This window comes from Carassius auratus, chromosome 3 (genome assembly GCF_003368295.1).
Source record: "Carassius auratus strain Wakin chromosome 3, ASM336829v1, whole genome shotgun sequence".
Classification (NCBI taxonomy): domain Eukaryota; kingdom Metazoa; phylum Chordata; class Actinopteri; order Cypriniformes; family Cyprinidae; genus Carassius; species Carassius auratus.
The window spans coordinates 10,417,479-10,433,639 of record NC_039245.1 but is presented as its reverse complement, the minus strand read 5'-3'; the positions used below and the strand labels follow the sequence as shown (position 1 = coordinate 10,433,639).

Genomic DNA, 16,161 nt, shown 5'->3' with positions numbered 1-16,161 from the left:
TTACCACCTCAGAAAATTAAAATAGAGACATTTCTCAAAATATCTTATTTTATGTGCCACGAAAGTCATATAGGTGATGTGATAGAAAGTAAATGTTAACAATTGAATTATCCCTTTGTCATTTTATTGCATAACAACACTGAGGGAAAAAAAAACTTCTTAACAAGTCCATATACTGTTTCATCTTCAAATGTGAACTCCTAAAGTCCTTTGTATTCTGAATCAGTCTGATTATTAATAATCCCAGAATGTTCTTTAGCACACTGGTTTAATAATCAATCAGCAACCAACAACACAAGATATGAAATATTTGAGAAAACATTTAACAAACAGATGAACAAACTAGTGATAAGGAAAGGCTGATCTGTTGCACTCGTGTTTGAACTTGAACTTTCATTGATTCGCCCCTAATCATCATCACCATCATTAATATCTGCACATCCTTCATCCAGATATAACTGACCATGTAACATCTGCTGATTGTGATCCAGCGCCATCCAGTGTTACATAATAGAAAATCGTTCTGAGATGTCATTTCACACTTGCAGATCTCTAGTGTTTCGCTGCGTACATTACAATTCAGCAATATTTTTTTGGCATGCAGTATATGGGTGGAGACAGGCCTCTGTGGGCTACCACCCTTTCTAAAGACGCTGTATTCAACTCCAATGAAACCTGAGAATATCACAATTTCATTGTAGTCTCACACACTTTTCTGACAGTTCTGAAAGCTTTTAGTGTCAGATTTTTTGGCAACAGTTTAAATAATATTAAATAAAGTAATGAGCTTAATTCGAATATCTTGTGCAAGAAATATTTCAATTCATAATAAAGGGTTAAACCCTATTTTCACAGCCAGCTTTGCAAGAGGAAGAATTTTAGAGAAATATCCCAGCATCAAGCACCGTTAATAATGTAGACTACAAGCGAATTGCATATCACAGGAGTGAATATTTTAACATTTGCCTAAAGAATAGGCTACATATGATGATGTTCATGTTACTTCATAAGTGATTAAGGGTATTTGGCTTGCTGTATGCAAAGGAGGGCTCAAGGATGAAGCAACCCAAGCTCCAATTTACCCCCTATTGAGACTACTAAATAGATAGCTTCTGTATATAGGGCAGAATATCTTAAAGGAGTGAGGATGGAGGTGGGGAGGAGGAGAAATGCTAGAAGACCGTTGCTAAAGTAAGGCAAGCAGCAGCTTATATGTAGCTTGATTAGATTATTAAATAAGCGGCTCCTCTGAACCCTATAAGAATTTAATTTAGAGGCAAACATACTGTAATAGGCTTTTTTTTTACTTCAAGCTATAAATTTCATATCATAAATACCATCCATTTATTGAGTCATCACAAAATAACACTGTATGAGTATATAATTGGCTTTCATTGCCCACACAAAGCAGCTACCAAACCTCTGGTGCTACAACACTGTTCAACAGTGAACACATGTAACATCAGCATAGTAAACACATACCCTGACTGGAGCCCAACTAGCCAAAAAAAAAAAAAAAAAAAAAAACCTTCACCAGCACAGCAAATCATTACACGCTTTACTCTAACATTAAAACTGCCACACTGAAAACCCCATATGAATTATTAATTATTATTTATTTACATATGCAATACAAATATATAATACTCTCTTTTTTTTACATCAGGCAATATAATTTATCACAACTTCCAAATCTTATATATTAAATACAGAAAATATATAATAATATTTTAAACATTTTCTTTGAAAATGATAATTCTGCATACGAAACTCTAGATCAGTGGTCTCAAACTCAATTCCTGGAGGGCCACAGCTCTGCACAGTTTGCTCCAACCCTAATCAAACACACCTGATCCAGCTAATCAAGGTCTTCAGGGTTACTAGAAACTTCCAAGCAGGTGTGATTTGGAGCTGAACTCTGCAGAGCTGTGGCCCTCCGGGAATTGAGTTTGAGACCACTGGTGTAGGGGATATTTATTGGCACACTTTGAGCCCCTTAGTAAAACTGATCATCGTTTAAACACCACAGCCTACCTGAGTATTGTTGTTGACCATGTCCACCCCTTTTCTTATGGCTACTTCCAGCAGGATAATGCACCATGTCCAAAGCTCAAATCATCTCATACTGGCTTTGTAGATATGACAATGAGTTCACTTTACTGAAATGAACCTCACACAGTCACCAGATCTCAATCCAATAGAGCAGTTTTGGGACGTGGTGGAACGGGAGATTTGCATCATGGATGTGCAGCGACAAATCTGCAGCAACTGTGTGATGCTATCATGTCAATATGGACCAAAATCTCTGAGGAATGTTTCCAACACCTTGTAGAATCTATGCCACGAAGGATTTAGGCAGTTCTGAAGTCAAAAGGGGTGGACCCGGTACTAGCAAGGTGTACCTAATAAGTGGCCAGTGAGTGTATTTTGCAATAAATAACCAAATAGACAAGATAACTATAGGCACTATAATATCTGTAGCTAAACCGTCTCTACTCCACAGTAAGTTTTCTATTCCGCTTTGTGACAACGTTGTTTGTAGATGTTCGTTCTGAAATCTTGGCCTTTGATACTATTCCTACATAATAACATCTGTAACGTAACCGCTCTCATTTTGCGATTAAAAAAAAGTTATCTTTACTTATTGTATGACGCCAAAGGACCTGACGTTTTTATGCGCTTTTGGTTTTAACAAAAGATCAGGCGGGGCCAAGATGGGTTCAATCATCTGATTGGCTGGAGCTGACAGCAGACAGAAGGAAAACACAGCACTGCGGCATCCGATTGGATGACTGGTTTGTATCAAAGTGAAAATATGTGTCTCCAGCTCTTTACTGTTGCCAGGGCGTCAATGGCGGAACTCTGCGGCAGAAGTTAGTATGTCACAAGAACGGATCGCCTAAGGTAATGCAGCAAAAAACGTTTAATAATCCCATATGTTTTTGTTACGGTTTAGTTTTCAGTGCTAAGTTAGAGGTGTTGTCTTTTCGTGAGAAGGTTTGTGGGTGGAGCAGCTTGAAGAGCTTAAGTTACTGTAAAACTCTTGAGTTGAAGTGATGAGTGTTGGTGTGGCGATCCTCACAGAAGAGCCTCATGAGCAGCTGCTGTTTGAGTTTGAAAATAATTGCTCAACATTTTAGATGTTTTTCATAGCTGATGTTGACATTTGGGCTACCATGTGTGCTGCTCTTCTCTCAGCTGCCTTTCATTTCCACCGTTGCTGGACGTGTATAAACATGTTGAGTGTGCACGGTGCATCAGCATGGCTCTTAAGAGAATTACTGCACTTTACATAACTGCCCAGTTATGCTTGGATTGGAAGTTTTAATGGAAGCGCATACGTGTAAAGCTGAAGGGCAGCAGAATGCAAGTTTATAAACCCTTCTGTTTGTGTGTTTTGTTTAAATGCGTCTTATTTACTTCATCTTAATAGAAGGGCCCTTTAAACCGTGGCCCTTATCAGTGAACGGTCAAAGATTGTGAATTAGGACACATGATCCTCAGATCAGCTACACCTCACACTGGAAATCCCAACATTGTCTCTTGGCAGCAGATTTTTTTTTGCCATTGCATCTAGGTAATTCGTGTCCCACTGAAAGTCAGCTAGTCCTCCGCTGTGCTCCCTGATGGATTCACTTGTGGGAAAGGATTCTGGAAGAGTAACAGATAATGTAATTGCTTGTCTTTAATGCTCTTTGCCAAGATTACTAACCCCAGTCTGGATGAGATCCCTGCTGCTAAATCAGAGGATTAGACCATGATTTTGAGAACCCCTCCCTTTGCCTTGATCATGAAATGTCAAAATTTGGTAAATATTCCACTGTTGTAATATTTTTTTTTTTTTTTTATGCATTGATCATAAGGTAGATGATTGTGGAAACTCACAGGCTTGTTGGTGCAGGTCACGTTTTGTTATTTAGGTTTCTCTCTCATAGGTGTATAGATGAAAGGGGGCTTCTGAGAGTTAAGCACCGGTACATTCTCTGCTCTGGTGCACTAGGGTCAGCACCTTTTGTGTTAAACGAGAGTAAACTGAATAACTTGCTGCCGATCCACCTGTCTGGTATTTGAGTTCATTTACACGCATAAACAAAGGCAGCTGTTTTCTCCTGCACAATGACACCAGTGTTATACAGGCACTGTTGTACAGAAGTGGAGTGGTAGCTTTGGTTCAGGGTTGTGTCTATGGGTAGGTTCCGTCATGCTTGTGAACTTAGGCCACATGGGCACATGTAAGAATAGAGCAGTTGCATTCACGTCATCTTCAACGGAAGTGGTTTCACTGTAGCATGCTAGCCTTAAAGGAGATCGCCTGATCAGTGAAGACGTGAGAGCTGTTTATTAACCCAATACATTTTGGTGTGACTGTATTTGCTTCAAGATCCAGATTTTCCATCAAGTGGTGACCCAACACCGTACCTGATTTGTTTATTGTACAAAAATACAAAAGTGTTAACTATATATTTTAAATATTTTACATTTAGCAGACACTTTTATCTAAGTGACTTACAGATGAAGACAATGGAAGCAATCAACAAAAGAGCAATGATATACAAGTGCTATAACAAGTCTCAGTTTGCTTAATGCAGTTCACATCAAGGGCTTTTTAGATAATAAAAAGAAAACCAATACAAAAAGAATAAAGCAAGCTAATGTTAGAGGTCTTTTTTGCTTTTGTTAATGGTACAATAACTGAAGGAAACTGATCGAATACAAAAAGATTCAAAAGCTAGGTAGTGTGTGTGTGTGTGTGTATTATTATTTTATTTTTTTTAGAATATAATTAGAATAATTGCTTGAGTTAAAAAAAGGATGGAAGAGATGTTTTTAGCCAAGTCTTGAAGATGGCTAATGACTCTGCTGCTCTTTTTGGCTCTTATTTTAAAAGTATATATGATTAGTTGTATGTTAAAATGTCCATTTCGCAAGATTTCTTTCTAAACTAGCACAAACAGGCAGAGCAGTTTGAGTGTCACACAGACTGATGTCATCCTGTCAAATACTGTGGCCCACGCTGTTGTGCTGCTCTTTGACTCACTGCTTCGGTTTAGTTTTATGAATTTATAGCACAATACATGTGGTCTTCAGGCCAGTGATTAATTTCCATGACTCCTGTGACTTTTGCACTGCTACAGCAGTTGACATGGATTCTGGTTTCTCAGTTTTATAGTGTCTTTGCCTTTTAGTCATAACTATACACAACTGTATCACTCTCTTGTGCTAAACCTCTACAGATAAGGCTGTGAACCCGTTGTTATGATTCAAATCATGCTTCCTCACATCCACATGATGTGGAAACCATGGCCTGATGGTTTCATAAAGTTGCTGTTCAATTTATGAACCTGAAGAACAGACTGTTTTTTGGCCTGTGTGGAATTTCACACTCCTGTTATTATTAGTTTAGCTTTGTTAATGTGACAATTTCCGAAATGGGCGTGTCTTGGTTTCAGCCTTTCTCTAGAATGCTCTGTAAACCCATACGTGATAGATCCAGTCAAAGTAAAAGTTATCTCAATCAATGGCAATGTTTTTCTACACTTTCCCTTGATATTTGTGATTTGGCAGAGGCCAACAAGGATGTCAATAGAGGCAGAGGCGTTGCTGCAGGAGGCGAAGGAGAGCATTGAAGCAGCCCAAAACTACAGGAGCGAGCTACAGCAGAGACTGCATGGACTCAGCCAGGCACGCAAACAGGTACGGCTGTGACTCTCTGCACTGCTACTGCAAGAAGAAACCGGTTTTCAATAACAAGCAAAGTGCCAGTCCACACAGAAACTGTGCAATGTGACAGTAACAGCCAGTCGGTATATATTTCATATATATTCTATATGGTAGTATTTTTAAAACCCTAATATTTCACAGTGGGCAGCAAAAATCATGGGTGGCCAAAACTCAGAATTTAACAATTGGCTATTTTCCAATTAAATTCATATTTATGACTATCTATCCTCAATTCAATTCTGAAGGGCACACAACCCTGGCACAAATAGATGTAACTGAAAAACCTCCCTTCTCATCTCTTTTGCTTGACCCATGTCTCGGTCATGGCTGCTTATCATAAAAACAGATTTACATGGAGGAGATCGCTGTTTCTCTTTCATTCCAGTCAAGCCAAACCCATAGAGACGGTAATGAAATTGCTATTGATCTCACCCAGCATGCACTATAGCCTAAAATCATCAAACACATTGTTGAGAATGGCAGAAACAATTCAGCTGCACAAAGGCAGTGGTTCCCTAAACCGTAACCAAATAATGTGACATATGTGGGTGTTTTTGAGAGCGCGAGGGTAAATGATACTCCGCTGTCTTGGATCCTCTGTGCCAGGAAGCCCGTTGGTCCGTACAGAAGGGCTGATTCATGCCACACGTCTCCTAGGGTGGCTGAAGGATGTAAAGCTGGCCTGCAGCTCGCTGTTATCTTCAGACTTGGCTTCTGGCATCTTACCCAACTTCCTCTCCCCTCCCCCCCACACCTCCCAGAATGCTTCATTCAGTGTGTAAACAAGGCTGTAATTTCCTGCTCCTCTTATGAGACGGTAACACATGGACAACAGGACAGAGAATTAAACCAAACTTTCAGGATCATTGAGTAGTGATTGCATGACGCCCCGGGGTACTGCGATTACCCTCACAGCGTGTGCAGCTGTCTGAGGGAGATCCCATATGTGCATCGCATCTGATATGATCATATCACATGCGCTGTTGTTCACAGCAAGGGCACAACATTTGTGGTCAATCTTTAGGTCAGACTACATTTTTAAGCAGAGCTACTTCAAGCTTCCAGTTGTAGAGGCTCATCTGTATTGTAACTCTTAATGTATTAAAAGCACAGCAGCTTCCTGGTCCGTGGTTGAGTTTTATGTATATTTCACATTAGCTGTTTCTATTCTACTTCCTCTTTAAGTTGTTACACCAGGTCTCAGCCACTGAGGCTTCCTTAAACCCTACAAATGGCCTCTGTTTCCCACACCCTGTTACCCATGAGCCAGAACATTGTAAACATACAGAGCTGTGGTATATTTGATCCAAAATGGCATATGCATGTTCATGTCAAAATCAATGTCAAAGTATCCTGATATTTTGCTTCACAGTACTGTATTAATATTCTCTCAGCAAACGTGTATAATTTATTTTTTAAATTATCCTGCTCAGGACCAATAGCTGCGCGCTGAAGAGATGATCACCATAGGACTACAAGGAATCACTTTATTGCAGCACGACTCAACCAAATGAATCTTATACGAAATAAATAATATATACACAATAAATACAAACTAGCTGAAATGTTCTGAAATCACTTGTACCCTACCTGATTGAAAAAATACAGTCTTTCACTCTGTGTTAGCTGTCTTGGTTTTTTTTTTTTTTTTTAAAGACTGCTAAATTTGGCTATGTAGTGAACAAGGAACTGCATGATTTGAGATTTTAATGGGAAAATAAATCACTTGTAGTTGTTGTTTTGAATTTGATCAATATCCAAACAAGCTAAGAATATAATTTTGAATCATTACACTAAACAGAGTTACAAGATTATTATTATTATTATTCTTCTGTGGCTCAGATATCAATATATCAGGCCAAGTCCCTGCTGATTCCCCACCCAAAGTGGTCATGTGTGTCAGTGTGCGTTTGACATTACACATCTGTTCTAAAGATTTTTGTAGGACCGTTCTGACCTGGCTTGTTCCCAGAGATCCAGTTTTGGGCTAAGTCTAAACATCCTGTGATGGGGAGTCAGCATTTCTAATAGCCGCCCAAAACCCAAAGCAGCAGAGGCCCGAGGTCCTGCCTCCTCCCTCCACCCACTCCTCACAGCGCATTGTCACGAGTAACAATATTTAGGCAGAGGATTCTGTCCAGGCTCGAAATGTTCAGATTGTGTTGATAAGACTTGAGCGTCTGAGGAATGATGCACGTCTCTGGACAGAAGCATTTCCTCTGTCAGCTGCAAACAAAGCGGAGTCTGGAACTTTCCACTGAGGTTGATTAATACCAGCGTCCATCCATTTATCCTGCGCCACTTTATCTGTGTTATTTTAGACTCTCTTCCCACTTCCTGGACAACAGGGCGTTATCTTTACCTACACGCACTGTTCCATGGTGTAAATTGTCAACACCTTCGTTTGAGCTTCGTTTCATTTCACTGATTATAAGGGAATGAGACCTTTCCTCATTCCAGAAATATGACTCAAGGAATTCTTGAAATTACAGAGCGTAATTTTGCCTTTAACATCTCCTTTTATGTCCGTGTGGAGTGTGCTTGTGTGTGATGGTTCACTAGTTTTTAAGCTATAGTGTATTTGAAGCATGTATCAATGAACATATAAATGTTCATTGATACGTGGCATTGAAAAGCCCACGCTAAACTTCTGTTGCAAGCACAAGTTTCATGTTCACAAGAGGAACTTTTTTTTTTTCTTTTCTTTTTTTTTTTTACATTGAAAACCACCAGACTTCCTGTCACTCTTGGCTCCATTTACTGAAGGTGAAGTAGTTCGTCTGAAAGATGCATCAAGAACATTTGAAATGTGCCATTCATTTCTCACCACTTCCGCTTTCAGACCTACGCTTCATGTACAAAACAAGACTGTGGCACTCAAGTTCCAGTCTTAGTTTTAAGCACCCCTCATTACGTATCTGATTAAATGTACACCTTTACATTTCTGAATCATTTTGTTGCATTCTATAATGGTAGAATAGTATTTTGCATTCAAATCAGGCTTATTTAATTATCAGCTTGTTTCTTTAGACGTGAACTCGTATTTTTTAGGGTTGTGCTGATAGTCGTATTATCTAATTAATATTCAAGCTTCTTTGTTCAATTTAAATTTTTACGTGTTTTTACAGTGTTGCGAGTTCTAACCAATCAAGCGTGCGCTTGCTGACTGAATTCTGCTCTCTCGCAAATCCTGTCATTATAAACAAAGTGCAGATGTACATGGTGTATGTATAAGAGATTATTTATTATTGTATTCAATTATTATTTAATTGTTGTATTATTTATTATTTAACTTAATTATTATTATTCAATTATTACAATTATTATTGTATTCATCATACAGTGTACACAGCTTCATTGATTTAAAATGTTTTTTTTTTTAGTGCATAAACTCGCACTAGACTGAAGTCAGTGTTCTTTGATTCTGTAAATATTCTTTGCTCGTTTTCTGTAGCTGAGGAAATGTTAGCATTAGAATTAGTACCTTTCAGTGTTTTTATTAAATTTTTCTAAATACATTCAGTCATATAAAAAATATTTTTACATGACATCCATATGCTACTTGACTAAAAAGCTATAATGTGTAGTTAATAGATTACATTAATATTAGGCTGCTTTTAGCCCTACCCTGGAGTTGGTTCACGTAAGTAAATAATTAAATAAATTGGCATGAAAATATTGTGTATAGCCAATCTCACATGCTGACAAGGGGACAATATGATTAAGTATTATATATATAAATAAATATTTATTTATAACAATATATAAGCAGCAGAAAGATTTCTGAAGGATCAAGAGACACTGAAGACTAGAGTAATGATGCTGAAAATTCAGCTTTGCCATTTGCAGGAACAAATCACATTTTAAAATATATTAAAATTAAAAAAGTTATCGCAATATTTAATAATATATCACAACATGCAATTTGCTTTGATCCTAACTATGGATCATTTTCTTGTGCTACCTAGTGCAATGGCATCAGCATCCTGTTTAAAATCTCAGTTATGAAATGCCACCACAGACATCATCTGTCAATCACTGTAATTTAAACCTAGTTTAGAAAACAATCCTGGTTAAATATTGCACTAGATTAAAATCAAAAAATGTCTTTTTAGCCTGTGGTTTGTGGAAATGTGGATTTATTGAGCTATATGTACTGCAGATGTTTGTAGTAAATCGTGTGTGTGTGTGTGTGTGTGTGTGTGTGTGTGTGTGTGTGTGTGTGTGTGTGTGTGTGTGTGTGTGTGTGTGTGTGTGTGTGTGTGTGTGTGTGTGTGTGTGTGTGTGTGTTCAGGTGCGTGGCAGTGCCAGTCAAACGCGTGAGGCTCTGCAACGGCACTTTCAGGAGCTGCAGACGGCAGTGAGTCGACTGCTCACCGAGAGGCTGAACACTCTGCTTCAAGAGGTTGACAACATCGAGCTGGACAGTGTCAGTCCTTTAGATGACTGTCAGAAGCTCATTGAGCATGGAGTCAGCACAGCTGATGAGCTGCTCCGAGAGGGTGCGTCTGTCATTGTTCATTCTTCAACTACAGTCACACTAATCCGATTTCATGGGATTTAAAGTATGTAAAGACCAGACATATTTGTTATGAGAAGGTATTTATCAGATCAGAAAATTAGATTTCGCCTTGTGCCAGATGAGGACCAGCAGTCAGTTTCTTTCATATGTAAGATTGTTGGACTATGTCAGTGGGATGATACAAAATCAGGCTGGACGTATGCTTAATAAATATTTGAATAGCAGCAATTTGATTATCTGAAGGTATAGTGGGTATAGAAAATAATCACATTTTTGAACCTACTGGCTCATATGAACCAGCACTGCCATTTGGATAATTGCCACTTATTAAATTGTTAGCTGATTAAATGTTAAGTGTTTTTAAACCGTTTAACACAAACAGTGCTGCCACCATATAACAACTTGGTTGCTGTAATTTCCTCAAGAGCTTATTTGATTATTCGCTACACTGCCTAAGGTTCAGTTCTGAATGTTATATGACTGTCCCTTCAGGGGAGGCTGCCATCCGCTGTGGTATAAATGAGAAGGAGGACAAGCTGGGCAGCTTCACTAAGAAAGCCCTCCAGATCCAGTTGGACAGGTGAGGAGCGCGCAAATTCATTCACTTAACAAACCTCAGCTGGATCAGTGAATGGAGAAGAGCTTTGAAACCACACCGTCACTCTCAATTATATGAATACACGGAGATTCAGACCTGGAGAACACAAAAAGCAAACCCCTCTTTTCCAGGAGTTCAGACCGTATCAAATTACTAAAGCACTCATTAAAAAAAAAAAATGTATCACCTAACCTTTACTAATGCCTGGTTTTATGATTCATCTGTTTTGTGACTCATCTGCTCAAAGTATAATGGAGAGATGGCCACTGTAACAGCAGGGGTGTGCTGGATCACTCAAGCTTAGCGTTATAAAACCATGCTGCCTTAGCTGTGATTCATTTTACATGATTAAAATGTACCCAAGGATCAAGTTTCTACATGCCTACACTCATTACAGCAATAATCGTGGCCATTGTGGATGCCATTTAAATATTATCCTTTGTTTTAGAATAAACAAGATATTTAATCTGAAAGTGTTTTAGAATTATCCTTTGGTTACCCTTTAACTGCCTGCTCAACCAAATGGTTGATTTGTCACTTTATGGTAAACGTAGAAAAGCTAAGCTAATGTTTTCAGATAATCCTTTCTGCTGTCAGAATGTACTATTTGCTGAAATATAACTTTCTGATCATTCATTATAGTTCATATTTTCTGATTTCCATAGTATGTGTATGAATTCCGGTACCTTTGCCATAAAGTGACATATCAACCATTTGGTAGAGGCCGATATTTTAAAAATTATGGGACGTGTTGAAAAAAATACATTGAGTGTGGTAACTAATGACATAAGGAGATAAGAAATGCAAACAAAAAAATTTTCAAATGCTTTTTTCTTGGTGGGGCAGTTAAAGGGTTAAAATGTAATATTAATTTAGTCAATTAAGCCTTATTATAAGAGAACAAATACATCAGGAAATAAAACTGACTCGTCCCTCAGTTTGGGAAAAAGAATGAGAAGCATTCATGGTAACATACAGAAGAAATCTGAAGAGCAGTTAACTCCTCGCTAAAGGCCATTCACACCAATAACATTAAACTATAAAGATATTGATATCTGTATTTGCATTCATATATATATCATGAACAGATACAGTAATGAGTCTTCACATTGTGTCGTCAGTCTGCCTGAGGTACCTGTGCTGGTGGACGTCCCGTGTCTGTCTGCGCAGCTGGACGACTCTTTGCTGCATATGTTCCGTGCGCACGTGGCTCGGCACGGCAGCGTGGCCTCTCATCCGCCCGTCCAGATTGAGGAGCTGGTGGAGAGGCCGGGCGGTGTGCTGGTGCGCTGGTGTAAGGTGCGTCTGGCCTCCCCTGTTCATGTCCTTCAGAAATTTTCTTCCCCGCGTGACCCTGTTCGTAATAGTGTACTCGATTTCACTAAAGTAAAACATGTTCCTGGATCAACATACCAATCAACCAATCAGAATTGAGCGACAAGTTTTCAAGAAATGTCAGTTACAATCAGGGTTAGATGTTTAATTTCCCTCTGATTTTAGGAATAAATGATGGGTAGGGTTAGGTTTAGGGGTAGTGATTGGGTTAGATCTGTATTTTTGGACCGTAATGCTGATCCAGAATCAACAGAAGATGTTGATCCAGGAACATGTCTTACTTGGCAAAATCACAAGGCAGGCGACCGTTGGTGATGCTTACTGTTTGTGTGTAGGTGGACGATGACTTCACCCCTCAAGACTACCGCTTGCAGTACCGTCGGGGTAACTCTTCTCAGTACGAGGACGCATACATTGGAAAAGACCCTGAGTTTCTGGTGCTCCATCTTGACCCCCACATCGACTACCTGTTTCGTGTGTGTGCCAGAGGAGAGGGCCGAACCGAATGGAGCCCGTGGAGCATCCCACAGACCGGCTACACCACACTAGCACCCCACGGTACAACCCTTAACGAAAGCCTGAAATTGCAAACGCGCTATAATATTACGCTGCATGTCTTAAAGGGATAGTTCACCCAAAAATGAAAATTGTCATTTACTCACCCTCAAGTAGTAGTTTTTCTCCATAAAATGGAAGTCAGTGGGGACCACCAACCATTTGGTTAACACATTCAAAATATCATCTTTCATGTCCAGTAGAAGAAAGAAATTCATACAGGTTTGGAACTACTTGAGGGTGAGTAAATGTACAAATTTCAGTGGACATTTTAACTAAAACGCCTCCACTGAGTGTGAAAGTGTTACATGAAGGTTGTTTTATTGTGTGTTTACAGAATGGCTTCCAGGCGTGGATGGTTACATTTTAAGCAGTAGGAAGAACATCGCCATGCGCAATGATTCATCACCTGGTAGCGGTGGTGTGCTGTACTCCAACTCCCCCACGTACTTCTGTGGCCAGACCCTCACCTTCAAGTACATCAGCGTTTCATTCTTCCACATATTCTCATAGCATATCATCTGTGGGATATATGACACCGGGATGCTATTAATAGGCTAAGATCAGATTACAGTACATATGGAAAAAGATGCAGAATCATCACAAAGAACATTTTTACAGTAACATATCAGGAGGCTTAATCGTATGTGGCACTCATTGTGTGTCTGATTTTTGGTTTGTTTGCAGGATCACAGCTGCTGGACAGACAGATAAGCGTGACAGTTTGGGTGTGTGTGCGGACAGCAGAACTGACACCGACTCACTGCAGAGGGATCAGGCTGTCTGCATCTCCACTAATGGTACGAGCACGACCATATACTTAAAACTATCATAATATTTATACAACTTTTTAAGATATTCAGTATATACATTATTTTTCAAAAGTCTCGGGCCGGTGAAAGTCTCGTCTGCTCAAGACTGCATTTATTTGATTAAAAATACAGTACAATACGAAATATGAATTTTTCTATTTGAATACATTTTTAAATATCATTTATTCCGCTGATGGCAAAGCTGAAAAAACTTCTTCAATGTGAATTGATCTTGAAAGCAGTTACTATTGCTGCCATGTTGATTTGAAAGAAAAAAAACTATTGTAACAATCTAGAAATAATCAAGGCTTAATTTGCAGACAGTGTTAAGCAAACACAATGAACACAAGCCAAAGTGATATGTAATCGGTTTAACAAAGCATAATAAATGTTAGGTAAGTATTCATGTTTATTGCTAAAACAGTTAAATGAACACTCACGGACTTCTGGGAGATTAATAAAAAATGAATCAAATTAAAGGGATACTCCACCCTAAAATGAAATTGTCATTAACCACTTACCTCATGTCATTCCAAACCTAGAAAGCTCCGTTCATCTTCAGAACACAATTTAAGATATTTTGGATGAAATCCTGGAGGCTTGGGACTGTCCCATAGACTGCCAAGTAAATAACAGAGTCAAGGTCCACAAAAGGCATGAAAAGTCATTGTCAGAATAGTCCATCTGCCATCAGACGTGCAATCTGGGTTATATGAGGTGACGGGAACACTTTTTGTAAGCAAAGAAAACAAAAAAAACTACTTTATTCAATAATTCTTCTCAACGGTCTCCGTGTCCCTCCATACCACTGCGCTGCGTGTGCTCTTCTGTGTCCTCCGCGCCACAAGGATGTGCTGTTTTATTTCAAATCAAAGCTTAATACACGTATAAACAGTGCATCTTTGTGGCGGTCTATGGACAGTCTCAAGCCCCAGGTTTTCATCCAAAATATCTTAAATTGTGTTACGAAGACGAACAGAGCTTTTACAGCTTTGAATGACATGGGGGTAAGTGATTAATGACCGAATTTTCACTTTGGGGTGGAGTAACCCTTTCAGTCCATTTTGAACTGATTGACTGAAATGGATAGTTTAGGCTGATTTAAAAATTGAACTTGGCTAACACCACCTTCCCTGAGTTTAAATCAGAATAAGTGTCTTTTTGTCACCAACAGCAGTAAACATTAGTGTTAAATTCCCATGTGCTTTCCATTTTCCAGGTGCTGTGTTTGTGAACGGAAAAGAGATGACCAACCAGCTACCAGCAATCACTGTTGGCTCTTCTGTGACCTTTGACATGGAAGTGGTCAACCTCTTTCCTGTGAGCAACAATAACAACCCCAGCGACGGGGGGAACTTCAAGCTGAGGGTGACGATTGGCTCAGGGAACAGGGAGGTGGTGTTTGATTGGCTGCTGGATCAGGTGGTGGACAGCCTCTTCTTTGGCTGCTCCTTCACGCACCCTGGATGGAAAGTGCTGGTGTTCTGATTGTTGCATGATGAAAGATGATCCAGTCTGCTGGAATCCTAGACCTCAAGTTTCTTTAACATTATCACTTCCCAAGTGCTTACAGTGTTCAGATGTCACAGTTTGCCCCTTTTTTCTTTTTATCAGCACCATATATCACTGCAGAATAACATTAAACTTTGTTCTGAGGTATGACGCCAACCACTACTCTTTGACCTCATCACTGGTGGATTTGCATAACAGCAAGTATTTGCAAAAGAGACTGTTACATGTTAAAGGAGTCTAATAAAGTGTCAACCTGCAGGTGTTAAGTTGCGAAGCATTCTGGTCTGGTTTACCACAGAAAAGAAATCTACTGTGAAGCATTCAGAGATCATAGGCACTCAAACTACTCAAAAATGTGTTTTAAAAAAAAACTTCACAACCAACAACAAAGCTGAATCTCTTATGCTCAGACAATCTTTCTGCTTTGGAGTTTCCTCAAGTCAGAAGTGTAGAATGTATCCTTAGAACTTTTAGCCTGTTTAAACACCGTAAGGTTTAGTGTGTAAAACAACTAGTATTGAATTCATGTTTGCCTGGTACTTTGTTCTTATTTAGAAAGTACTGTTTTTGATTTTTACATCACCGGGTTAGAGAGTGTTCATGTGTCAGCCTGTTCACAACTTAGGCTACAATTCTGATCAGTAGATATCATTGTTTCCACAGAAATGTGACAATTCGCACTAAGCTTAAATGTTGTGCCATTTTGAGATTAACTTGTTTTTTTTTTGTTCACATTTTTACATACAGTCTTACTGTAGCATTTCATGTTTTTATTAGCTGGCTTTTACCTTACAGTAATGTTTATAATGCATTGGTTGGAGATTTTAGAGGAAAAACATTTGACAAAATGAGAGGACAAGCACCAGTCACATGTTCCTGAGATAAAAGAACATCATTTACAAGGTACTATGTAATTCCTCACTGCAGAGATCTTTTGTAACCCGACACGGATAACACCCACAAAAGATCTAATCTATACGATATTTATAAAACTGTGACCGTAAAATGTATATTTACCTCATTTTGTCTGTGCCTTTGCAGTACATCTGTAAGAATGCAACTTAACACTTGGTTTAAATAAACTGTTAGGAACATTTAAACAAAAT

The 16,161-nt window shown here is 38.9% G+C and overlaps 1 protein-coding gene across 1 annotated transcript; it reads left to right on the top strand.

The window, feature by feature from the left end:
- The first annotated feature begins 2,775 nt into the window (after positions 1 to 2,775).
- On the top strand, positions 2,776 to 15,726 carry crlf3 (cytokine receptor-like factor 3). The gene is made up of 9 exons (XM_026208717.1): positions 2,776 to 2,904; positions 5,566 to 5,694; positions 10,016 to 10,223; positions 10,736 to 10,823; positions 11,963 to 12,140; positions 12,512 to 12,734; positions 13,069 to 13,207; positions 13,419 to 13,531; positions 14,763 to 15,726. Exons 2-9 carry the CDS (start codon positions 5,578 to 5,580, stop codon positions 15,029 to 15,031), a joined length of 1,335 nt encoding a protein of 444 aa, XP_026064502.1. The 5' UTR covers positions 2,776 to 2,904; positions 5,566 to 5,577; the 3' UTR covers positions 15,032 to 15,726.
- The last annotated feature ends 435 nt before the right edge of the window (positions 15,727 to 16,161 follow it).